The sequence below is a fragment of the Quercus robur genome, chromosome 9, assembly GCF_932294415.1.
Source record: "Quercus robur chromosome 9, dhQueRobu3.1, whole genome shotgun sequence".
In the NCBI taxonomy this organism is placed as follows: domain Eukaryota; kingdom Viridiplantae; phylum Streptophyta; class Magnoliopsida; order Fagales; family Fagaceae; genus Quercus; species Quercus robur.
Window position 1 is genome coordinate 10,117,993 of NC_065542.1, and position 26,501 is coordinate 10,144,493.

The 26,501-nt window shown below is 33.1% G+C and overlaps 2 protein-coding genes and 1 pseudogene across 2 annotated transcripts in view; 2 read left to right on the plus strand and 1 right to left on the minus strand.

Moving 5' to 3' along the window:
- LOC126698110 (LEAF RUST 10 DISEASE-RESISTANCE LOCUS RECEPTOR-LIKE PROTEIN KINASE-like 1.2) overlaps nt 1-26,501 on the plus strand; it is a 62,415-nt gene that overhangs the window by 7,062 nt on the left and 28,852 nt on the right. The gene's annotated exons all lie outside the window — the stretch shown is intronic.
- Nucleotides 3,129-6,635, minus strand: LOC126698102 (rust resistance kinase Lr10-like). Its single transcript, XM_050395105.1, has 3 exons — nt 5,832-6,635; nt 4,829-4,855; nt 3,129-4,749 (listed from the first exon to the last, which is right to left on the minus strand). The coding sequence occupies exons 1-3, from the start codon at nt 6,499-6,501 to the stop codon at nt 3,638-3,640; spliced, it is 1,809 nt and encodes a 602-aa protein (XP_050251062.1). The 5' UTR covers nt 6,502-6,635; the 3' UTR covers nt 3,129-3,637.
- Nucleotides 18,223-19,504, plus strand: LOC126698111 (rust resistance kinase Lr10-like; annotated as a pseudogene).

Consider the following 26,501-nt stretch of genomic DNA (forward strand, 5'->3'; position numbering starts at 1 on the left):
AATTACACTGAAAGCATTTTGATTTTTGACATGGAAATTTGCCAACATTACAAATAGTTGAATGTAAAAAGAACTATTGCCAAGATTACAAATAGTTGAATGTAATAGATGAAGTAAAGTGTGAGAATTTCTTCCATAGGTTTAAGGTCAAGAACTTGGAAGAAGAACTAGTTGAATGTAATGCCAAATTGAAAAAAGTATCTAGTGCCAAGATTGATGACAAATTAGGGGTCTAAATAGCAATTTTTCAATTGGTATCAAAACATAGGTTCATTGTTTTAGATTAATATGGAAGCATCTCCTATAACGCGATTTTTCAATTGGTATTAGAGCATAGGTTTATTGTTGTAGGATTAATTTGGAAGCATCTCCTTTAAAAAACGATTTTGGTACAAGTTTTCTTATTATTTCTCATTAGATTCCATTACTTAAATACATTCCATTTTATTCCTTTCTCTTTCGCTCTTTTATGATTTACTCATTCTAATTTATTTCACTCTTTTTTTTTGAGAACTTTCAAACAAAGTGTTAATGGATTAATGTGAATTTGTGATGCAAGTGTAGCTACGTGGAATTTAGCTACTAAACAGAGATACCGCTTGTGTCTTGTTTTTGTGTGCATAACATGCAAGCTAAACCAAGTGAAGAGCTGCCACATAATTATAAAGAGACTTCCATGAAATTTCCATGGACCATAACTGTGTTTAGTTTTGGTTGGTGACGGTGGGTCATGTTGATGCAAAAGTGCCCCCTCAATTTAACAAGTTCATAGAAGTTTCATTATTATTTCTCTTTGGATTCTATATTGTAGTGGGGGGAACTTTTCGCAAAAGCAATAGTACTGTGTCAAAATAATCAAGTAATTATCAGTTTAGGAGGTAAAGTAAAACATGAATCTCCATTAGACAATTACATTAAAAAAAAAAAAAAAAAAGAATCTCAAATGTGAAAACAAGAAAGATAAGAATTACACTGCTTGCAAAAGTCGTATTTGTTGACTTATGGCTTCAATTTGATAGGAAGGTGCATGGAACATCACACAAATATTGGTGAGAATTTTTTAGCGCATTTTTAGGGGAATAGCACAGTGCCCACTTTATCATACAAATTGAGCTTTTCAAATAGTCAACAAATTCATGTTCAAAAAGAGCAGGTATCTCTCTCAAAAAAAGAAAAAGAAAAAAAAGAGCAGGTATGAAATTGGTTGAACATGACAAAGTGGCCGGTACTGATTTTTATACTCAACAAATAATCATTCTCCCCTGTTTGTCCTTTCTAATCAATTTGTCTTTTGTGTGTGTGTGCATAAATTAATTATTGGACTTGGACAAAACAAGTGGCCGGTACTGATTTTTTTTTCCTTTTTATCATTGCTGTCACTAAAGATAATATCTTCTTCAATCAACTAGCTAGTGAAACTTCTCATCATCTTCGTAGTTGGACTTGGACATAAACTAAGACCAGTTTATACATCATTTGTCCTACTCTTAGTTACGCCTTTTCCTACCATTTTGTTTTGGTTATTAGTGCGAATGAGATGCCAGATTGTATATCTTGATTTTGAACATTTACTAGTCTTGGTCAACTAGAACATAAATCTTCTTTCCTATGCATCTTATCTTCTTTGAAATCCAAATATTGCAATTCGACATTATTACTTGAATCGTTGCTGCAATCTAAGGTAACATGGATAGAGCGAGAAATCTTATTATGAAGCATTTAGACACAAAATATGAACTACTAGACTATAAAAATAGAATCAACACAAATTATTGTGTAAAAATTAGTTGAATTGAAAAAATCAACCCTTGAAGTCAAGGTAAATGATCAAAATCAACTCCTGGTCATTGAACTATCCAGTTTGGTTCATTTTGTTCTCTAGATCAGACTGATCTAATTTGCAGTTAGGTTGTGGGTTGGATCAGGTTGGATAACCCAATTCAATATTAACGTAGCAAATAGCTAGTAAACTACAAAGTTGTGTGGTTAAATTACTCAATTTTATCTCAAATGTTATTAATTCCCTTAGAATAAGTTAAAACACGCTTGAAATATATATATATATATATTTCAAAAAAAAATGTTTAGTAATTGCAAAGTTAGTTAAATAAATAACTTTTTGATGTGGCTTTTCAAAACTAGGAGATATCATAATGGTAAAGTTATTGATTTTTTCCCTCTTTAATGGCAGGTACTACCTTGAGGCATGCGAGGATATGTGAACTTTTGTTGTATCCCAGTTATCCTATTATAATTTTAGAACTATTGTGGAGTTTGTAATATGTGGTCTTTTAATTTGATGTACGTGTGGTTGAAGACTTGCAGCGCATATTGAAGGAGATTTGGACCCGATTATATTTGAATACTAAAAACTACTCTTCAAGAGTTCTCAAAATACATGTTTTCAATCACCTAAACTGAGAACTGTTATCTAAAAAACCTCATTTGAGTACCCTTGCCAAACACATAACTTAAAAGTGGGGCCCACGTATTTGGCATTTAATCAACCCAAAACAGTTTTCAAGTTTCCTTACCGAATAGGCCCATAATATTGTGTTTTGTAATATGTAGTTCTTTAAAGTATATGTGCATGGTTGTGGTTCTTTTTAAAAAAGAAAAATTTTAAGCGAAAAAAGAGAAAAAACCTTATTTCGAGGGTTGGGAGACCCTTTAACAACCTCATTTATCTAGGGTTGTAATTTCAAATTTTTGGACCTTTAGTCATTTTTACCTTTTCCAAGGGTTGGCGATCATTAATAAAGATAAAACACTTGTTTTGAGGTTTGTGAAGGCTTTTGAAATTTCATTTTCAATGGTGTATATATTTCAAAGGTCATCAAGGTTCCCCAGGCTCTAAAAAATAAAAAAAAAATTTCGAGAGTTTTTCATACGTTTTTCAAGGGTTTTGACCCTTGAAAAATACCTTTTATTTTTTTGGCGGTGGGTGTTGTACATAAACAGGGTTACTTTGTGAAGGTGACATGTGTTGTTTGGCACAGGGTTTGAGTAGGCTTCTTCTTAACAAAATTTAACTCATTTTACATCAAATAATATACATTAAGAATTTAATTTGATTACAAGCAAATTTCATGGAGTGAGCAAAGAGTCCTCTAGCATCCATCAGAAAAAAACAGTAAACACTCTTTGAAATTTTTTATTACTAAATAGTATGAATGCCTGAAGGCTACAACCACTAAATTAAATCAGAAATCACCAATGAAGTCCTAGAGCATCTAGGATACTTCATTGCACAAAATTAGGCTAGAAATAAGAAGTTTTGCCCAACTTTTTTTTTTTTTTCTAAAACAAATCTTAATTTATACCATTCCATATAAAGGCTCAATTTTAACTAAAATACTCTTTAAAAGTCTCTAAAATAAGGAAATAAAGCCTTATTCTAAAAAAATTGTGAAAATTATAAAAATAAAATATAAAAATTTAATAAACATAAAAAATAAACCTTATATTCTTTCCTACCTCAACAAGAAATTAAGAGATTTTTATGAGCATTATCTTCCTCGTACTTCATATAAAAAAATTCGAAGTCCCTACATTGACCACATGATAAATAATTTCAATCCTTGAGTACAACATGATTGCAACTTTTATGATTGTTAAGGACTCCTACTTTATATACTTACTCTGATTCTAGGATGACTTCTAACTCGTGGTTTAGACGCCTTGCAGGCATACTTACATTGATTCTCGTGGGGTTTGTAGACGCAAATGGATTAGGGGGCATGGTTAACTTATCTCCTTCTCCCTCCAACATTTGGACCACAACTTTCATAGAAGGACGATCCACTGGGTGCCACTGAATGCACCAAAGTCCCACAATTGCAAGATTCTTTGCAATTTTAGCATCTTCATTATCCTCAACATAGACTCGTAGGTCTTCTTTTTGCTCTAACAAATTGTAGATCCATTCTGGGAAATATATTTGGCTAGTGTTCTCCACAGTTACATCAACATTTTTCCTACCTCCAACCATTTCAAGCAACAATATTCCAAAACTATAAACATCTGATTTGTAAGACACGCTCCCAAAGTTCCTAGAGAACACTTCAGGTGCAATGTAACCCATGGTCCCCCTAGCTGTGGTCATGGACACTGCACTTTGATCCTTAGCACACAACTTGGCCAAACCAAAATCAGAAATTTTTGGATTGAAATTTTGGTCTAGCAAAATATTATGAGGTTTAATATCAAAATGGAGGATTCGTTGATCACATCCTTGGTGAAGATATTCAATTCCTTTTGCTATGCCAAGAGCAATGTCTTGTAACTTTTCCCAACCAAGGAAACGGTTAGAATCTACTGAGGAAATGAACTTCTCTAGTGAATCATTTGGTAAGAACTCATAAACTAGAGCTCTTCTAAATCCATCAGCACAAAAGCCAACCAAGCGAACCACATTAACATGGTGGATTCTACCCATTGTTCCCACTTCATTTATAAATTCTTCCCCATTTCCCTTGGAACTGTTCAAGATCTTCACGGCTACATGGATTTCATTCGAAAACTTTCCTTTGAACACTGTTCCATAGGCTCCTTGTCCTAATTTCTCAGTAAATTGATTTGTAATTCTTTTAACATCGTTATATGAGTACCTTGTGGGCTTGAGAGCTTTGTAATCCTCCAAAAAAGTTTCAATCCTAGCTTGATTTTCTTTTTCTGTTTTGTCATAGCTATAGACACGGTAGAGTGCATAGACTACTAGTGTCAAAAGAAATGATCCCAAGATGGAAACTGCATATTAAATATTCATGAGTCAAGAAAACAAAAGGTAATTTACATTGAATTTTCAAATGGCCAACGAAAAACTCACCAGTGGTCATTATTTTTCTTGATCTACCTGTAAAATATTTTAACACAATCAGCTTCTAATTACACTTATCAGAAAACAAAAGATAATTGTGTAAAAGTTTATCACTATTAGTCGAACAATATTTAGATAATTCATGTGTACATAAACATGATAGTCCTTTCTCTTACATAAATAGTGGATTCCACCATGACTTTAATTATTAGAATAAGTTATTATGTGATGGGGAAGTATCAAGTCATTGTACTCCTAAGATGCAAGTCATTGTACCCCTAAGATGTTGAATAATTACATTTATTAGCAAGGTAGTGTTGCATTCAATATTTTTGTTCTGTTTTAGAGTTTTAAGATGTTTAATGTGCTAAGCAATGGTTTTCCTCAATTAATCAATTACCACACTTATGCTAATCTTTTTAGGTAAAGTTTATATTGATATTGCAAGGTTTAGTTTCAACTAATGAGCTACCTGCCTATTCAAGGGCTTTTGAGACATGCGTAATTATTATTATTATTATTATTATTATTATTATTTTGGAGAAAAGACATACACACACATGCATAATTATTTAGTACTATTACTATGGAAGTACAATTTAAACTCTTTTCTATACCGTGTAACAGTGAGTCTTACTCATTAAATTCATGATAAAATTCACAATTTTTGTAAAAGAATGAAACACTAAATCGCTTTATGCTTTACGCTAATGGTATCTAATAATTTTTCTTTTGAGACAAGCCCACTTCTAAAATAATGTTCTGTTGAATGGAAGGAAAAATATTACTTCAAGACTGGATACGGACACAACTTACAAGCCTAGATCTAAAATAATGTTCCTTTGGTTGAAAAAAATAAAATAAAACAAATAAATAAATTTCTTGACTTGTTACAGGAAATTACCGTTGCAGAACACTTATAAACTAAGCTTTGATAAAATTAATATATGTTGGCATGAAACAGAACTTGTGTGATTATAGAAGTGGAAATTGGGTAGAAATAATACAATACCTTTGTCTTTGTCGGGGTCGAAGCACTCTGTTTTCAAATCAGTGCTATTATTCTTGAATCTACATATCTTGCCTTTCCCTTCACAGTGTCCGCACTTCGGTCCGGACCATGTCAATTCAAGAGAAGAACTCCATATATCAGATGGAACTGATAAAACGGTATACATCTTTGTACACGATAATATGGGCAAGTCGTCGATGTCATCATACGAAGTAAAAACAAGAACTGAGGTTGAAGCGCTATTAAGACAAGGGACCTGATATGAAGATTCTGTATCTGGCTTACAACTGAAAAGGGAAAAGTCATAAAGAGAATTTTTGAATTGGAAAGGAGAGGAAGATAAATTGAGTCTCAGAATTTTCCGTGGAAAGCAATTATCTGAGTCAGTTACTTCAATTAACTGAGATTTGTAATAAATTTTTTTAACAAAGGCTTTTACTGAAGTAGGCAGCTCAAGCACCGTATCATTATTATGAGAGCAGTAGAGATCAAAGCCAGGATAGCCAGAGTGCTGGTCTGGCTGCCTGTCTTTGAGTCGGAAAGGAAATCGGATGGGTGGACCGTTTCCACACCGTAATTCGGGACAACTATTGTGGCCTTCTCCAAGGTCTACGATGAAAAGCACGAATAACAGTAAGGATGGGATAACTATTCTTAGGGAAATATCCATATCTGTGGTCTGGAAAGGCTTCTCACACTCCCCAGATTATCTAAGACCAACTATATGGATTATTACCCTATTTCTAAGCAATCAATGGTTGACTTGGGTCAACCGTTGCTTCGGGTGGACTTCATAAGTGCATTTGTTTTTTACTTTTTTGCTTGGATTCATTGACTCAATAAGGGCCGTTATCCTCTAAAATATTCTCACGCGTGTTACTTTTTTCCAGGCCGGTCTATACACATCAGAAGATTCAGAACTCCTCAGATATCAACTGGGCTGGCCCATTATAGAATATATAAAGCTCATGATGAAAGTCTGAAAGCTTTTTGTATTGTGCTTTCTTTATGTACATGTACAATTCCATTGCTCACAAATCACAATCTTCTCATGGGCTACTTTTTATAAGTCCGCTGGGCCGATTTTGTAAGGCTGATGGCTTTTAGGACAGAAAAAGAATATTGATTTCCCTTTCTTCTTGATTTATTTAATACATTAAAAAAAAAAAAAATGACGATCACGCATTAATTTGAGCTAGTTGTTTTCATGACATTCCTGCGGCTAATGAAGGAAGAATTTTGATCAACTTTTCTTATGCCTTATGACCATACTGAACTTTAATTTTATTTAATGTGTTGAATTTTTCACTGAGTTATTATTATTATTATTATTATTATTATTATTATATTGTTAATTTAATGTGTTGAGACGATAAGTTGTATTTTTCATGGTTGTTTAAGTGAGAAAGTAATAAAGATAGGGATGACTCTACTTGCAAAAGTGGGTATTCAAATTTGTACAGAAACATAGTTTATAGGAAGCTATTTGTTGACTTATGACTTCGATTGGATGTGAAGATGCATGCAACAAAGATAGGAATGACTCTACTTAGTTTTATTTGTTGTGACTTGCCTGCTGGCTGTCAGCAATTTTTCTATTTAGTATTTATTAAGTTGAAATATCATTAGGTAAATTAATTTATTTGGTTAATGTATTATTGCTGTGATATAATTTTTATTATTTATTAAATTGAAACATTGTAGGCAAAATAAGTACTGAAAATTTGATTGATAGGTTTTACTAATTTTAAAACTTAAAATAAATATGAATTATGTCCCAAACTTGTCGTACCTTAATTCATTGTTGTTGCTGGAGTATCAGGAAGCTATTGCTGACGTACCAAAGCACTCAGATTCGTTGGTACAACGTTGGATTCCTACTTCTGGTCACATGTATAAAGTTAATGTGCATGGAACTGTTTTTAAAGCACAAAATGAATCTGGGGTGGGGGTAATAATTCGTGATGCCAATGGTCTAGTGGTGGTTGCATTGAGTAAGAAATTTCAAGCTCCTTGGGGTCCTTTGGAGGTGGAGGCCAAAGCACAGTTTGCCAAAGATGTGGGATTACAGGAGTTCATTTTAGAAGGCAATTCTCTTAATGTCTTTCGTGCACTTACAGGTCTGTCTCCTCCTTTAGCTTCGGTGATGCCTATAATTTATGGGATTCAAGCTTCATGTCATGATGTTAATTAGGATTGTGTTGTGTTTTCCTATGTATGTAGGTAGGGAAATAAGCCTGCCTATTTTTTAGCAAAACATGCTGTTAGTATTGTTGATTTTTCTATTTGGATGGAAGAGAATCATTGTTTCTTGGAATAAGCTTTTTATCAAGATGTAATGTTTTCTTCAATTTAATAAAAGTTTCAAGTTTCCTATACATATTAAGCTTTTGTTTTTATTAAAATAATTGATAAAAACAATTAAGTAGTTGTTTCTATCTATAAAAATTATTGTTATTTGACAAAACCATATGATAATTAAAAAGGACGTCCATTCGAGGTAATCACAACTTCTAAAACCCAACTTATAGTCTATGGTTAATTAGCCTAACAAATCTTTTTGTTCCACACACATAATCTCTATATATTAAGAGGATTCAAAAAGTTAATTATTTTTTTTTAATTTTAAAAATATCCCTAATTTAATTAACTTATCCTTATTCCTAAAACATAAAAATAAAGTAAAAATTCTAAATTGATAAAAAAAAAAAAAAAAAACCTACCCATGTTCTATAAAACTTCCCATTACCCCATGTACACAACCAAAATTACTCCATGTTCCTATAATAATAAAAAATAATTAAAAAAAAACTACCTCAAGTTCCTAAAATAAATAAATAAATAATAAAAACCTACAGAAAAAGATTCTCATTGCACACACGTGATGAGGCTAGTAATTCGTAACTGATTTTTTTTTTTGGGATGAAAATTCATAACTGATTTTGATTACAGGTCAAAGTCGACAAAGCAAAAGTATGAAAAAAGCAATTCAAAGTTGGCTGAAAAGCAAAGTGCCGCAAAAGCAATTCTGAGTTTTTTAATCCCACGTGGAGGGAGTGGGGAAAGTGCGGCTGGCTTTATTTCTCTTGATATTTAAAAATAAAAAGAATTTTATAAAGTTGTAAGAGCATTAGCAATAGTAGTGCTAAAAAGCTATTTTAAGCACCATTATATATTAAAAAAAGTGTTGCAGCAGTGAAGGTATAGGTATGTTTTTTACCTATCTTTCTACAATGCACAACCATATAGCTGTGCACTGTAGCTAAGAGCTAAAAAAAAAAATAATTTATTCTCCACCCAATTAAAATACTACTAGTCAGAAACCCGTGCAACGCATGAGAACTTATCTATTTATAATAGAATAAAATAATTTTATAAAATTTTAAATTGATTATGAAATTATACTATTGCGTGAATTGCTCCTATCTTTTTGAGTTACAATTTGATGAATAAGCCATTGCTTGAACATGCAACGGGTTGCAAAAAATCTAGCTAACAAATTTAGATATAGCAAAAAAATAACTAAAAAATTCTGATGTTAAAACTTCCAAAAGGAAAAAAAAAAAAAAAATCAGAAAATTCACTGGCACTACCTAGAAATTATTGAAACAAAACAAAATATATGTATATGACTACCAAATAGAGAAATATAAGAGAAAGATAGATTACCTTCAAGAGAATAATCCATAGTTATAACAGTTGAAATTTATCAAACAGTTTCAGATATTGCAAAAAATTGAACCCAAAAATTCAGATGGTCAAACTTTCAAAAGACAATAAAATTAAAAATAAAATGATTCAGAACCTACAAATTATAAAAACAAAACAAAAAAATATAGTCATTATTGCGAGACAATTTCAGTAAGGATGGAAAGCTTTCTTAAGTTTTTATTATCCAATTCTTCCTAATTGATGAAAAATTTGATTCAAACATTGTCGAACACTTTAAAGGTGCAAATAATATAGGCTTCCAACATAATCTTTAATTAATAATCAAAGAAGCATGACACCATAAGAGAAAACATAAGATAACATATAGTGCATAGACCTTACTCCACAGCTGTGAAAAAATATCCACACAAAAGGAATAGAAAACTTGTACAACAAATGCAATAAGCTACCTCTGATGTGAAACAACCTAACATACGTCTCTGTAATATAAAGCTTAAGGTTATATAATCTAAAATAACATAGAATATAGCATCTTTGAGTCATACAAAAAGTTAGCAAACTTACTGCAATACTTGTAGTTATACTATATAATGTAAAGTACTACTCCATCGCCAATGAAAGTCATGTAAAATCTCATAAGGCCTGGAAGAACAGACAGTCGCAAGATCACCTCCACCAGACACAAAACAAAAGCAAAAAAAAACTTATTCACAAAAAAGAGAGAAAGCAAGAGCAAGTGTACCAAAGAAATTGAAGTTTAGGATTTTCTCTCTTAGTGGAGACGAACAAAGGAAGCTGCTTTAGGGTTTTCAAAGATTTTGTCACACTCAAAAGGAAAATCAAAGGGAATTCCTATTAGGACTCCTATTATTACTTATATATATATATATATATATATATAAGAGAGAGAGAGAGAGAGAGAGAGAGAGAGAGAGAGACTCCTATTAGGACTCTCTCACTATTTAGTTTAAAAAATTAAAATTTTTTATAAATTAAAATGATGATATGGAAAATTGTGGGAGTGTCAGAGGTTTCAGTTATATATATGTATATATATATAGATTTGTTTGTTGATTTTTTTTTCTATTCTTTTTATCCAACCGTGACTCACTCTCAACTCCCTCTAAACTCTCACCTCTCTGTCTCACTGCATGTTTAAAGAATATGAGTTCTTGTTAGTTTAACAAAAAAAATTTCTTGTGGTCAAATAAAAGACTTAGATTCAAAGCTAACCTAAACCAAAAAAAAAAAAAAAAAAAAAAGGAAGAAGAAGAAGAAGAAATCAATTAGTGTATTGGCCTAATAATAAAGGGCAATTATTAGGAAGAGGATGCTATAGGTTTCAAATCTTATTGTGTCTATAAAAAAATTATTTAAAAAAATATTAATTGTGATTAATATAATTTACAAGATAATTATACATGACTTAATGAAAGAAAATATTTATCTTGAATTATGGTGCTCTTCCCCTCAAAAAAAAAAAAAAAAAAAAAAGAATTATGGTGCTCTCTAAATAATAAATTATTTATTATTTTCTTATATTCATTTTTTTTGGTCCCCAAAATAAATTATGTTAAAGACATGTTTTAAGTATAAACTATGCATATATGTGTTTTTTTTTTTTAAGAAAAGTATATGCATATTATTTTGTGTATTTGAAAATTATTGATCAATTTAACTTGGTCTCCCTCTGAAAAAAAAATTTTCTGACTTTGCCACCAAATTCAAGCCAATAATCAACAGCCTGCATCATCCTTTGCTAATAAGACGGCTGTCTGTACCTGCATCAGGTGAACAGCCAAGAGAATAAATCCAAATGCTCAAGTGCCAGGGCTTTTCTGGAATTAACAAACCTACCATTCACTGTTTCACCTAACCTGGATTGTTCCAAGTGCTAACACCGGCTCTTCCATCCTAATAATACATTCAATCTTAAACGCCCTTTTTGTTTCCATTTTCATCATGCATGTTTCAAGAATTAATTGATTAAAGCAATTTGATACCCAATCAGTTGAAGGATTGATCGAAATTCGAGCAACCTGCAGCAAAATAAAACCTCCTCTTGTACCAAAGTATGACTTAATTTGTTGTAAGCAGGATTATATTCGTAAAGGGCGAATAAAGTTAATGGTATGTTACCAATCGTTGGTACATAAGCATTGTATGATATTAAAAAACTGGGTGTTTTGTCAAAAGCCTTGTATCTTAGTGATACAATTCATCTTCTTAATTAGGAGAATCATAGTTTAAATTTCCCTATCCCATTATTATGACTGTAAAAAATAAAAAATAAAAAAGTTCTAGTGTGTTCTTAAATTTTAAATATTATTTAATTCATTGTAACAATCCTCGAAAAATCACTAGCCACATTTACTACATACATTAAAAAGAACATTCGAAATTGAGGTTCATTGTAGTTGTCATACCCAGACTAAATTGGGCAGTCTGACTCGATTAACCGAAAATCAGCCCAAAGGCTGATTTTTTTTGTTGCGGTTTTGCCCATATGATGTTTGTTGAAATTAGTCAGCACCAGGATTTGAACTTGGGTTCTCTAGGATGATATATGCATGTCCAGCATGTCAACCATTAAGCTGGTAAGATATAGAAAATTATTATATATATAAACACAATTTATGTAGTAAATTTAATAAAAAATATAAACACAATTTATGAATTAAATTTAATAAAAAATTAAATGACACATCATGGTTGGACCTTAATAGAACCTCAATCTAAGCTCAAAGAGGTTGAACCTCTCTCTTTTCTGGTTCTTTGAATGGTTCAGGTTTCAAAATCTTGGTAGTTATTAATAAAATTCAGATCAACCTAATATATGCGTAATGTGAGATTCATCATACACACAACACACACTTAATCATTATCTAATAAAATTTGGGACATCACATTCATAATTGTCAAAATAGCAAAAAGGAAGAGTCAATACAGTGTTATATATGGTGTGGCCACCAATATAAGCCAACACACATTAGGTGGCCAGTATCTCATGTTTCCGCTACATGCAGCAGCAGAAACCTCACAATACATGGGTAAGATCATTTTCCAACAACTTGGGCTATGTGCTGATGATCAACTTCAAATATGTAATACACCGTTGGGAACTTGGGAGGCTATGTATGATGTGCACGGTAGAACTTAACAAATGCTCCATAACAGAATTTTGCAAAATATTTTTTTATTAATAATTATTTAAATTGATACTATTTGAAAATATATTATTTTTTTTTTCTATTTTTTTTTTTGAAAATACAATTTTAAATATTAAAATTATGTTTTCAAAATTCGATTAATTTCACTTAAATTTCGGTTAAGTTAGGGTATTAACTATTAAGTACTACAATAATGTTTTTAAAGCACGATTTTAAAGAAAATGCTACATATTTAAAATATATTATTTTACAAATTTTGGGAGAGAATTCGGTTACATTTGCCTTCATAATTTCTTTCTTACCGCCACGTGCAATTTGTTAGTAATTTAACTAAATGTTTATAATAATTAAAAAAATCTTCTAAAAAAATAATAATTAAAAAAAAATTAATAACTGTCAAATAATATATGAAGATGACGTATGTGTGCTGACGCCAAATATTGTTGGTGCATTGCTCTCTATATTAATGTTGATACTGTTCCACTACCACGAACTTGCGCTTCATCTTTCCTCAGCAGGAAACTCTACTTTTTACTTTATTAATGTTGAAGATGCTTTGAAGAGTGAAGACCACAGAAAGAATTTTTTTTGTGTTTGTCTACAGCTGTATGTGGAAGTTTTCTAGTATGTACTAGTGGAAATATTACTCTCTCTCTACCTCTACCTACCTCAATGGCGTTATTGTTCTTATATTAGTCCATCCAACTTGCTGTGCTCCTACTGCTATGGTTAATCATACCTGTTCCGCTTCTTCTTGTGGGAATATCCACAACATAAGCTTTCCTTTTCGATTGAAGACCGACCCAGAAAACTGCGGGAACCCATGGTATGGACTTTCGTGTGAGAACAATCGTACGGTGCTATACATATCTAGAGGAAAATACTACGTACAGGAAATCAGTTACAACAACTACACAATCCGTATTGTGGACTCAGGCATACACAAGGACAATTACTTCTCCTTCTCCACCCCGAGTTATTCTTTATCTCGATATTATCTCAGATATGGCGCCTATCCATATGACACTTATCTGCGAAAGGGGACAGAGGTGAATTACTGGGATCTCGAACTATCTTGGAGTTTGGTTTTGATGAGCTGTGAAAAACCAGTGAATTCTCCATTGTATTTGGACACTTCTACTTGCAATTATAATGACAAATCTTCTTCCGGTACAGATATCTTGAAGTTGGTATAACCCACCCAATTCATTGTGGACGTCTTTACAGGAAATATTTGAATCATCACTTCTTGGCCACGATGTCCGAAACATATTCTCTACTTTGCCCCTTCAGGTTTGTATTCCTCTTTATGTTCTCAACTAGTAGTTTGAACTTCTTAAAGCCAAATCACTTACTGAGAGCTTGAAATCAAAGCATATATAGGGGTTAGTTACTTTGGAGGTAAAATTACTTTGTAGAAGTTTCTGCTTGGTTTTCAACACGCTGTATCAGTGTCGTAGACTCGTAGTTATGAAGTTACTTGGGATTCTAAGTTATGAATTTTCTTAAACTGGGGGTTGCAATTGCTGAACATATTTTATGCTTTACTTCCACAGGGTAAAGTTTCAATATTGTTTATGGTCAATTAATGAGGAATTCTAATTAAGCACACTGCACGAGCCATTAGCTCGCACTTGACTACATCCATGCCCTTTGTGGACACCACCCATCGCTCTTATCGATTGAATAGTTTGGTTAACTGTTTGGATCACAGCAATGTGAGTGGTTCGTTGGATCAATGACTTGCTAGAAGTCCACTAAACTAATAATTTATAAGAAGGAGAAGTCATAATAATGTTTCCCACAATCTTTTCAGACTAAGTAGTGTTTTAATGCTAATAGGAAATTGTTGAAAATGAAATAGCACTACATTGTCCCATTTAGGGACAGAGATAGCCCAAATGGTCAACGCATCCCAAGTGGAGGAGTCGTGCAAAGTAGAGAAGATGTTTCGGACATTGTGGCCAAGAAGTGATGATTCAAATATTTCCTGTAAAGACGTCCGCAATGAATTGGTATATGGTTTTGAGCTTTCATGGCTCGAAAGAAATTGTGAAAGTTATTGCGCAAGAGACAGCGAGAAGTTACTGCTACCTCAATGATTCGAACCGTGTTCAATGCATCAGTACTGATGGTCAACACTTTCCATTTACATGTTGACCATCAGTTCCCTTTTCATGATTCTTGCATTTTTCCACTGTCACCATTCACTAACCATTTCGTTTATATATTGTTTCTATTAAACTTCTATAAGACCAAACTTCTTGGTGCATACACAATCCATAATAAACATCCTAGGATATTTTTATTCAAGTCTCGGTATAATGGCTAGATTTGATTTTAAGTTCTCCAAAAGCTTATGTTATTCTTTTTTTTGTCAAAGCAGGATTGCTTAAACGTATCCTATATCAACTCCTAGGTGAGGTTTCTATCTTAAAAACTTGTTTGAAGGGTCAGATAAAGTGGACAATAAAATAGAATTGCATGAGTAATTGTGCCTGATGTGATGATGACACAAGTAGAGGAATAACCATATACTTGGGCAATTGGTTGATCTCAAACTTTTATGCTTGAGGAAATGAAAAGTAAAAATTATCGAATTCCTTAAGAAGATAGCTACGTGGTGCGTATGCCATCAATTCTAGTGTGTAATTGACATGATAGGGAATATTTATTATAGTTTCCGTATAATGACCAAATTTAATTTTGTAGTTCTCAACGCTGATGTTGTTCTTTTATTTGTCAAAAATGCAGAATGGAGCCATAGCTATGAAACATATAATGCAGAATGGTGGTATTACTTAGTCCAAAATATAGGATGGTTGTATTATGGACCAGATTCAGGAGTAGCAGGTGAGGTTTCTATCTCAAAAAAATTGTTTGAAGGATAGTAATTAATATAGAATGGACAAGGAAATAGAATTGCATGAGTAATTGCACTATTGATGATGTTAGAAGTATTTTGTTAAATGATTAAATTTATTATATTCCAATAGCTTAAGATTTTAGAAGATTCGGTAATTTAATATGGTATCAGATCCAGAGCCCTGATAATCAAATTTCCTCTCCAAGCTCTTCCACCATTTTCATCGATCCTTCACAGAAAAACTCAGTCACACACCAATTACTCCAATCCAAAGGTCCCCAATTGCAAACCACTTTTTTGGTGTTACATTGTTTCTTTTCTCCCCTGTTCTTCCTCAATTTCAGATCAACCCATTTAGAAATCAGATCCTTATTATTTCTTTCAAACACAACTCATTCAAATCAAACACACAAACACTATCAAATCAAGCCCATTCGAACAAAAAAAAAAAATTCAAACAACCCAAATCAACGGTCATGAGAGAGATCGTAATTGGAGAGAGAGAAGGCGATCAGACTTCAAAATCGTGAGAGAGAACAGGATCGGAGCTTTCTGCGACGTACCCGAGCAGAGAGAGAAGCCGATTGGAGTGGGTCATAGTCGACCAAACTCAACTCGGCTTTCTCCGTTACGCAAGCTTGCTGCAAAGCCGTTGTTGATGGCGGTTACAGTTTCAGCATCTGGTTCTTAAGACGCAAAGCCATGGTGTTGAGAGAGAGAGAGAGAGAGAGACTCAATCTCAGTGGTTCGGGGAGAGAGCCAGACATGAATAAGAAAACAATAATATTTGTAGTTTGTTGATTAACGGTTCATTCAATAAGTCCATTGTTTGGATCGAAATTTTGACTAACGGCTAGTCTGGTGCAAATTCTAATCAAGCTCCTCTCAATTAAAGTGACGTCCTAATTTTAAAGAATATATATATATATATATATATATATATATATATTATCAAAAGGATTACAAGCTTTATATACTAGCTGATATAAGGAAATTATATATATATATATATATATTATCAAAAGGATTACGAGCTTTTTATACTAGCTGATATAAGGAAATAACAGAATAAACCATGCTAACCAGCTAACTAATCCTCTAACAGTTTATCTACAACTAATCTAAGCTACAAGTCGTTTAGTAACAATTTTAAGAAACTACAGTCGTTTATCTCCTTCTTCTGTTTTGCAGTGCTTTTCTTCTTCTTCTACTTTGCAGTTCATCTTGTCCTCTGTTTCTGTTTCTTTGGCTGAACACTTCTTCTTGCCACCATTCTGATATATATATATATATATATATAGTTGGAAAATGCTACAAGTATTATAAATTTTACTTACAAATTGATGTAACAATAAATATAATAGGTAAGTTTCAACAACTCATAAATGAATATTTGAATTGTTTCTTTGTGGTTGATGACACATTAGTTTGTTAGTTTAATGTCGTAAAAGTTGTAGTACTTATAATACTACTCAATAAAGTCAACTAGTTTTTTGTTTATATTTACTGTTAAGCATGGCCCAATGAGAGTTGTTAATGCATTTTATTAGGCCATAGAATTTTCAAGTTATTCATGTCACTTATTTCACTAACTAGCAATTCATCTTTCGTTAACAAAAAGTAATTTTACCTTTATAATGAATTGCTTGCAGGTTTTTGGGTCAATTGGGTCTTAACAGTACAGAACATCGGTAATAACCTGATCTCTTCTTTAAATTTTTTTAGCATGTGATTCATTAGCATTGTTCTTAAAAATAGTTTTTTTTTTTTAATATTTTATGTAATAGATGTGCTTAAAAATAGTTACACATGCAAACAGGACATAAATATTAGTTGCATTAACTTGGAAATAACATATGTTGTGCTTCCCTTTTGACACCCCCTAAACTAAAAAATGGTCCCAAACATGAGAAAACTACAACCCAAAAGTACCTATAATTTTTTTTTTTTTTTTTTAACAATTCAATCCAAAGAATTCTCACCAACATGAAGAAATTTTCATAACAATTTCATTAAAGATACTCTTAAAGTAAGTCAGGCTTCTATGAATAATTACAAAGATCACTTACCACAAAAAAATGAAAGTCTACATAATAATTACATGTCAATAACTTGTCCTAACGTGAATAAAAGTGATCACCAATATGAAATGCAAAAGAATAAGTTAAGTCTCCTCTAGAATGTACAACACCTAAAAATGAGTTAACCTCTACTAAAACAATACCATTTGGCTTTGCTCAATAGCTAGCTGCTCGTGCTCCGCATTTCAAGTTCACTATCCTAACCATCTCCTCTGCTCTTTCAGGAGCATGGCCTTTCTTTTTTTTTTTTTTTAATCATTTTATTCTTTTTTGTATTTTCTTAAAATTGAGGAATTATAACATTTCTTTTTTATTTTTTACGTGGATCTTAGCCATTTTTAATGCCAATTAATATTTTATTTTATTAATCATGTCATCTTTTAAGCGTGATAGCTGTGTAAACATTTGACTACACAAGTCGTTTCCATCACTGCGATTAAAAACCAAATTCAAAAAATTCAAAACGTAAGGATCAAAGAGAAAACAACCCAAAATATAAAAATAAAAAAGTTATTTTTGTGAAAATTTAAAAAAAAAAAAAATTGACAGTAATGCTACAACAAATTTGTTTTCTAATAGTTGTTTATGTGATGTTCCTGCACAGTATTCTTACACCTTGCAGCAAAAATTGTCTTGGGGACTCCTTGTGTGGCGGCTGTTTTGATATATATGTGGCGTAAGAGACATTTATCAATGTATGATAATGTTGAAGAATTTCTGCAAAGCCAAATTAACCTCATGCCAATTAGGTACTCATACTCTAAAATTAGAAAGATGTCTAAAGGTTTTGAGGACAAATTGGGTGAAGGAGGCTATGGTTCTGTATACAAAGGAAAGCTTCAAAGTGGTCTTCTTGTAGCTATAAAGATGTTGGGAGGTTCCAAAGCTAACGGGCAAGACTTTATCAATGAAGTTGCAACAATTGGAAGGATTCACCATGAGAATGTGGTGCAACTTATTGGCTACTGTGCTGAGGGACTAAAGCGTGCCCTTATATATGAATTCATGCCTAATGGTTCTCTTGACAAATACATTTTTTCTAGAAAAGGAAATATCACCTTAAGTATTGAGAAAACATATGATATTTCTCTTGGAGTGGCTTGTGGAATTGAATATTTGCATTGAGGATGTGACATGCAAATTTTGCATTTTGATATCAAGCCTCATAACATTCTTCTTGATGAGAACTTCACCCCAAAGGTTTTCGATTTTGGACTTGCAAAACTTTATCCAATAGATGATAGCATAGTGTCTTTAACTGCTGCAAGGGGAACACTAGGATATATAGCTCCAGAGTTGTTCTATAAAAATATTGGAAGGGTCTCCTATAAAGCTGATGTTTATAGTTTTGGCATATTATTGTTGGAAATTGCAAGCAGAAGAAAGAACTTTAATCAATTTGTAGACCATTCAAGCCAAATTTACTTCCCAACTTGGGTCTATGGCCAATTTAGCGAAGGAAATGACATAGATATGGAAGATGCCACAGAGGAGGAGAAGAAAACTACTAAGAAGATGATCATAGTTGCATTATGGTGTATACAGATGTGAAGCCTAGTGATCGTCCTTCAATGAACAAAGTTGTAAAAATGCTTGAAGGAGAAGTTGAAAACTTACAAATGCCTTCCAAGCCTTTCCTATCATCATCACCAGGGAGACCGACAGGGGATGTAAGAGACAACTTAAATTCAACTAGTTCATCATTTCAATCAGGTGAATCAAGTCAATAGGCTAAAATTTAAATGCAACTAGTTGATGTTTCAAACTATTGATTTTAATTGGGAAAGCAAACGTCTTCACTAAATGACTGCAATTTGCGATTTACAAAGATGCTTCATATTTCTATGTAACAAATAATTGTTCCCTTGATTTATTATAGCTCTCTTTAATTAAAATTATACGACTTCTAGTCTTTCTCATTTCTTAATAAATGTTTAGTGGCCTGGTTGAAAGAGTTTGATGAGTTTCTATACAATGGAAAGGAGAGGAAACAAAGAGAAAGATTGAGAGAAAAATCTGTGATTCATATTATCTTGCTTAATGAATAACTGAGAGCAAAGAAAACTTTATATACTATACAAGTGAGCACTAATGGCTCTGATTAATTAATTAATACAAGTCCACATTATCGTCCACACCATGCGTTGAGACTGAAACTGTGTAACTAACTGGAAACAGACTTCGGCACGTGTGCTTGAGTGAAAGACCAGCTCTTCACGTGTAAGGATTATAAGTTCACATTTTAAGTCACAAACCAAAACTGTGTCGTTCAACTAATTCAAGTGACGCCGTTTTGGGCTTTGATAAAAAAAACGTCACCGTATGGATATTTGGTTAACACTGCACGCTGGTGTCATTAGTTGATTGGTGCATCAGGTTTGTAGAGGAGATAATTATTTTGTAACTTTGTTGATCAGATAGGAATTAGGAACATCATGTTTTCCCTCCTCATGCTCCGTCTTTGTGTATAAATCTCAGAGCTATGTTGTAACTTGTAAGTTGTAACATAATTAATCAATTCAATGAAATTACATATTACATTCTCCCTCATGTTGTGATTGTTTTATTATATTTTTTTATAACTGTCAGTGAAAGCTACAAAATCCAAACCTCAAATCGTCTTCTAGTTACCTATGACAACAATGTCAATGAATTTTGTTCCAAGAATTGGAATGGTTTGATCACAGGCAATGCTAACTTTCGCAAGAAACCAAAGACAATATATAAAGAAAAATGCTACATCCACAACACTTTTACAACATTTTCACAACATTGCTTACTTGTCACTGCCAAGTCACAAAACACAACTTAAATAATCTGACTAGGAAAAAAAAAGGTGAGACAAAGGCAGGAAATTCAAAACACCAGCATATTTCGGTGAGGAGGGAAAGAAGGGGTTTTGTAGAAGGAAGAATCTTGCTCTCACACACTGGAGGTGGAGATGGAGGCAAAGGCAGAGGCAGAGACGCTCACTTCTTCTCTCCGCCGTCGCACATTGTCGCTTCTTTATCTTCCTCAAAACGATGAGGCCCACATATCTCTACCTTTCTCAAATTTTGCTTCTTATTGGAATTACTAAGTTGTGATTGTAATTTTGTTGTTTCTTGCTTTGTAACATTTCATTCTCATTAAAAGAAAGCTGGACTTCTCTACATTCACAACAAAAAATAATAATAATTGGACTTCTCTATTTTTTTAATTTTCCACATTAAAATTTTTAAACCGTATTTTTTTTTTTTTTGAGAACATATTTTTTGTTCTTGTTTTCCTGTACACACAAATTTTTTTTTTTTTATTAATCAAATCGATGCTTGAGGTGGGAGGGTTGAAAATTGAGGTATAAATGATGCTCGCAAAGTGTTTGATACAATGCCTGAAAGAAATCTTGATGAAGCCTTGAATTGTTTCAGATTGATGGTTAACGATGGTAGTGATCCCAATAATTATATGTATGTTGGTGCTTTATCTGCTTGTGCTAGTTTAGGTTATGGAATAGCTGGTAAGGAGATTCATGGAAGGATTTATAGGCATGAGCCATGAGCAAGAGTTGAATGGCAAAGGTTGGGATGCAAGTGCATTCCCTTGTCGTCAAGTGTGGACTCGACCTTTCTATTGAGGTGTATGTATAAGCAGCAGAAAATGCATTCTGCTGGTCATGTAATTTAGGCCTTTTTGGCCCGCTTTTTAATATATTATTTTGTCATAGTCTACTCATGAAAATTGGTACTTTCATATTTGCAGACTATGTGCGATGATGTTGTCGCTGTGTTGAAAGAAATGTATGGAGATTTCACCCCCTGCAATTGTACTTGTTGGCCACAGGTTGAGCTCCTTCCATCCAATATTCTTGTATCTTATAGTTCTCTTGGTTACATACATGGGTACATTGATGAAGTGACCATTTAGTTACAAGTCAAAAGTGTTCAATGCCTTTGGTCTGATTGCTTTTTCTTCAGTAAGATGTATTAATAGTTTCCTAATATTATAAAGTTAAAATTGTAGTTTTGTATAAGCCATTAATCTGTATAAAGTATATGGACACATACAAGAATAGATAAGGAGAGGGTGTTATGTACAATTTCATGTTTTAGTGATAGTTTGGAACTTTGGTAATGTCATTTCGTGTTCTTAGGAATAAAGTGGAGTCATGTTTTCTGAATGTTCAGTGTAGAGGGGTAGTTCAGGGAAGGGGCTAATTAGTCTTTTTAGAGAGGGGGAAATGAAGAGAAATTTTAAAATTTTCAGGGGTTGGGTAAATGTTGTGAAATTAGTGTGGACGTAGTATTTCTCATATATAAGAGGAAACATGAGTGTTTTTTCATTCATTTTATTTCTTTTTTTTTTTCTTTAGAAAATAATTATATCATTTTTCTTTTTTGATGTGGATTTTTTTATATATATTTAGATATTGATGTGGCTTTTTAATTGCAATTAATTATTAATATTAGCTATTTGTGTGTCAAAGGAGATGACAAGTACTAAAATGAAAATAGTTTCAAAACTTAAGGATCAAAATGATTGAAAAAAAAATTATATATATAAGCACTATATTTAGGCTAAGATGGCAAAATACCCCTTTCGGCCAAAAGTTTCAGCAAAATGCCCCTGTTCTGAAACTATCTAGTAAAATGCCCCTATTTTGAAATTTAATTTTCTAAAAATTGAATTTTAATAGGGAACTCGAGTTCCTTGAAAGATTTCAAATGGAACTCGAGTTCCATGTACTCAAGTTCCATAATTTATTTTTTTTATTTTTTTTATAATTTTGATTGCCTATAACTCAATTTTCTACAAATCGAGTTTTACATTGAAACTCGATTATCTAATAATCGAGTTTCAAAACAAGGGCATTTTGCTAGAACTTTTGGACGAAAGGGGTATTTTGCCATTTTTGCCACTATATTTAATGTATTGGGATGAAGAAATAGAAAATGAAGAGACTCATTTTCCTTCATGGCCCACCATATTATTTCCTTCTAAATTGGGAGGAAAGAGAGAGAGGGAAGAAAAAGTTCTTGTGGTCGGATTAATCAATAAAGTATTATATATATATATATTTATTTATATATATATATATATATATTTCTTTTCTTTTCTTTTTTCCATTTTTGTGCAAACCAAACAAGTGAAAGGAAAAATATTATCATTTTTCTTTCCCTTCCTCTCTTCTCTCCTCCCCTTTATTTCCCTTCTCTCTCCCCTGTTTTTGCCAAACACTTGCATTTGGCTTTTGCTTATTTGCTAAAAAAATTTTACTTTTTGTCTCAATTTTTTTTTTTTTTTGGTTGCAAATAATAAGTTTTATTAGAAATCATCTTTTTTTTTTTTTTGGTCAAACATTTAATATAAAAGTTACCAAATTATCTTTTGACAAACAGAAGAAAGAACACAAATGCATTTGCAGACCATTCAAGTCAAATTTACTTTCCAACTTAGGTCTATGACCAATTTAGTGAAAGAAATGAAATAGAAATGGAAGATGCCACTGAAGAGGAGAAGAAAATTGCTATAAACATGATCATTGTTGCATTATGGTGTACACAAATAGAGCCTAGTGATTGTCCTTCAATGAAAAAAGTTGTAGAAATGCTTGAGGGAGAAATTAAACGCTTAAAAATGCCTATCAAGACTATCCTAACTTCATCAAAGAGATTGATAGGGAATGTAGGAGACAGCTTAAATCCATCTTGTTCATCTATTCATTTAGGTGAATCAAGTCATTCAACTCAGTTTTAAATGCAAACCAGGTGATATGCGGTTGATTTACATGGGAAAGCTAACATTTTCGCTAAATTGGAGCAATTTTATTCTTCTTAAATTGATAGTGAAATATCATGACTTTTGAGTGGAGTTGTGGTCTGTCTTTGTATTATAACCCTTTTCCCTCTCCCCTGTGTGTGTTTGTTTCTCAAAAAAATTGATAATGAAGTGATGCTTCATATCTCTGTGTAACAAATAATTATTCGTTCCTTTGATTTATGATAGCTCTCTTTATGTAGGTCAATTTCTTTCTTTGACATATATTAGAAAAATGGTAAATTGTACCATCATTTTCGGGAAAAATATATATATATATATATATATATTTTTTTTTTTTTGTTGAGAGGTTACATTAAAAGAGAGATTGTAGTGAAATTTATTTCATAATTAATACAAATGAGTTTCAATGCCTGTGGATGAAACAAATATTGTTGCCCTCAACTTCTGTTGTTTCAATACTTGTGGATGAAATAGGCTCATTCATAAGTAAGAGTGTATAACTATTTTCCAAGTGAGTGGTCTACAGAACTCCACCGATATCAACTGGGCCTTACAGCCCATTATAGAAGATGTAAAGCTCATGCTGAAAAGTTTTTTTGAGTTTTGATTTTCTTTTATTACATCGGAATGTAAACTTTCATTGCTCACAATCTTGTCATGGGCTACTTCTATATGTCAATGGGCTGATTCTGTAAGGTTGATGGCTTTTAGGACAGGAAAAAAAAAAAAAAAAAATGGTATGACAAAGCTAATTAATTTAAACCAAAAAAAGAAAAAAGAAAAAAAAGACAAAGCTAATTAATTTAACGTGTTGGAAGTTGGGAGGACAAGTGGTATTTTTCATTGATGTTTATATGAGAAAGCAACAAATATGGAGAAGATACATACCACTTGCAAAAGTCATTTTCAAAGTTTGTCTTGGACAAGTCATATTTTTCATTGACGTTTATGTGAGAAAGCAATAAACATAGGGAAGATACATACCACTTGCATAAGTCATTTTCAAAGTCTGTCATGGACTACTGGAAGGAACCACAGCTTTATGGAAAGTTGACTCATGAGTTGTGCCTTCAATTCAATTGGACATGAAGAGGCATGGAATATCGTGAACAACATCCACACCATACTTATCCATAACGTTAATGAGCCTCTACTATCAAATGTCACCATCTTTTACCCTCATTTGTACTCTAATAGAGTAATTATAATGAAGCAAATAACATAAGTTGAGATTCTATCATATTTATAATATTTTTTTTTATAAAAAAAATCACACTTGTAAGGTTGAATTTATTCAACCATCTAATTGGCTTTATTCCGTGCCAAATTTGCTTGTAATTCAGCATTTAGTAACCCTGTATTTAGGTGGGATTGTTGTAAGGGTAGTGAGTGAGATAGAGTGAAGATTGCTCAAGAGTGTGCAAGAAAACAGAGTGTCGCGGCTGGGACTCGCGGGTGGACTCGCGGCTTCAACCCGCCAGAAGATGCACACGTGCCAAGCATGCTGGAAGATGAACAGTCATGCTAGCTGGAGCACTACAGGACAAAACAGGACAACTGGCCATACGGTTAACTCGCGACTGGATCTCGCGACTTGGTCAAGCCACGAGGTCAAGCCGCAAGCCACCCCTGTTTTGGAAAAACCTGACGTTTCGCATTCCTCTTCACTCCAGTATAAATACCCTTTTAACCCACGATTGAAAGAGAGCTTCCAGAGAGAATTTTGAGAGAGAAACCCTAAAGAAAAACCAGATTGTTTCACCCACAATCTCTACCTTAGAGTCTCATCAAATTCCCTCACTCTCTTCCTCTCCATTGTCAAATCCTTGAGAGGCATTATACCAAACCTGGTTCTCACCATTATCATCTCTGTGAGACAGACGTTTGGAGTTCTGGGAAGCAGTTAGGAAGGAGCCAATATTCATTGGTTGATGCTACGGTGTAGTAGCGGAATCCGGAAAGCTAGAAAAGAAAAAGGTTCGGCGCAACCTCGTTGGAGCAAGAAGCTTGGAGGGCTTAGGTGCACTGGGTAGATTAGGCTTGGAGGGTCTATTGTTGTCCTTGTATCCCAACTGTATTTTCTAGTGGATTGATTACCGCTTGGAGGGCGGCGGAGAGGTTTTTCGCCGAGGTCTTCGGTTTCCTCTTCGATAACATATCGGGTGTTATCTCTGTGTTTGCATCTTCCTTTCTCTCTATCTCTGCCTTTATATTATCTGCTGTGATTTACTTTGTTATGGCTTAGATAGTTGTTTAACCAATTTCATATTATAGCATATGTTAAGTTTCCGCACACTTGTTGTTTGACATATTGCTTGTGTTGGTTAAGTTGGTTTTTGGGGGTCTAAACGTTCAAAAGTGTTTTTGTACACGTTTTTGAACTTTCAATTGGTATCAGAGCGGGTACACTGCTGTTTGGTTTCATTACCATTTGTGTGATCCTTGACTCCCATTTGAGATGGATAGGTCTCAATCCCTTAATGCACCTCCATATTTTGATGGAAGTAATTATGCGTTTTGGAAGGTTCATATGAGAGCTTTTCTATGCTCTATTGATGAATCCGTGTGGGATGCTGTTGAGATTGGCTGGACCAAACCTGAGGCAGCCAAATCCACATGGGATAAGGCAGCACTTGCTGCATCTAATGCTAACAGTAAAGCACTAAATGCTATTTTCTGTGGTGTGTCTCCAGATGAATTTCACAGGATTTCTCACATTACCATTGCCAAAGATGCATGGGAGATTCTGGAAACAACTTATGAAGGCACGAAGAAAGTGAAAGATACCAAGTTACAAATGCTGACCACTCGGTTTAAGGAGCTCAAGATGAGTGAGGATGAGTCTTTCGACTCTTTCTATGGGAAGCTAAACGAAGTGGTTGTCAGTAAGTTTAACTTGGGGGAGAAAATGGAGGACTCAAAGATTGTAAGGAAGATCCTTCGATCATTGCCGGAAAGTTTTCGTGCTAAAGTGACAGCCATTGAAGAGAGAAAGGATCTTGACGACATCAAGGTACAGGAGCTCGTTGGTTCACTACAGACTTATGAGATGTCGCTGCCAAATCAACGGAAGAGTAAATCCCTTGCTCTAAAGACCATTAATGAGAAGGTAGAAGATCAA

Bases quoted from the DNA above. Each gene is read 5' to 3' on its own strand.
- LOC126698102 (XM_050395105.1), bottom strand. From the start codon at position 6,501: ATGGATATTTCCCTAAGAATAGTTATCCCATCCTTACTGTTATTCGTG. The intron at 4,856-5,831 runs GTATTGTATTAT...AATATTTTACAG, and splicing joins CGACCCCGACAAAGACAAAG to GTAGATCAAGAAAAATAATG. The intron at 4,750-4,828 runs GTGAGTTTTTCG...TTTAATATGCAG, and splicing joins AAGAAAAATAATGACCACTG to TTTCCATCTTGGGATCATTT.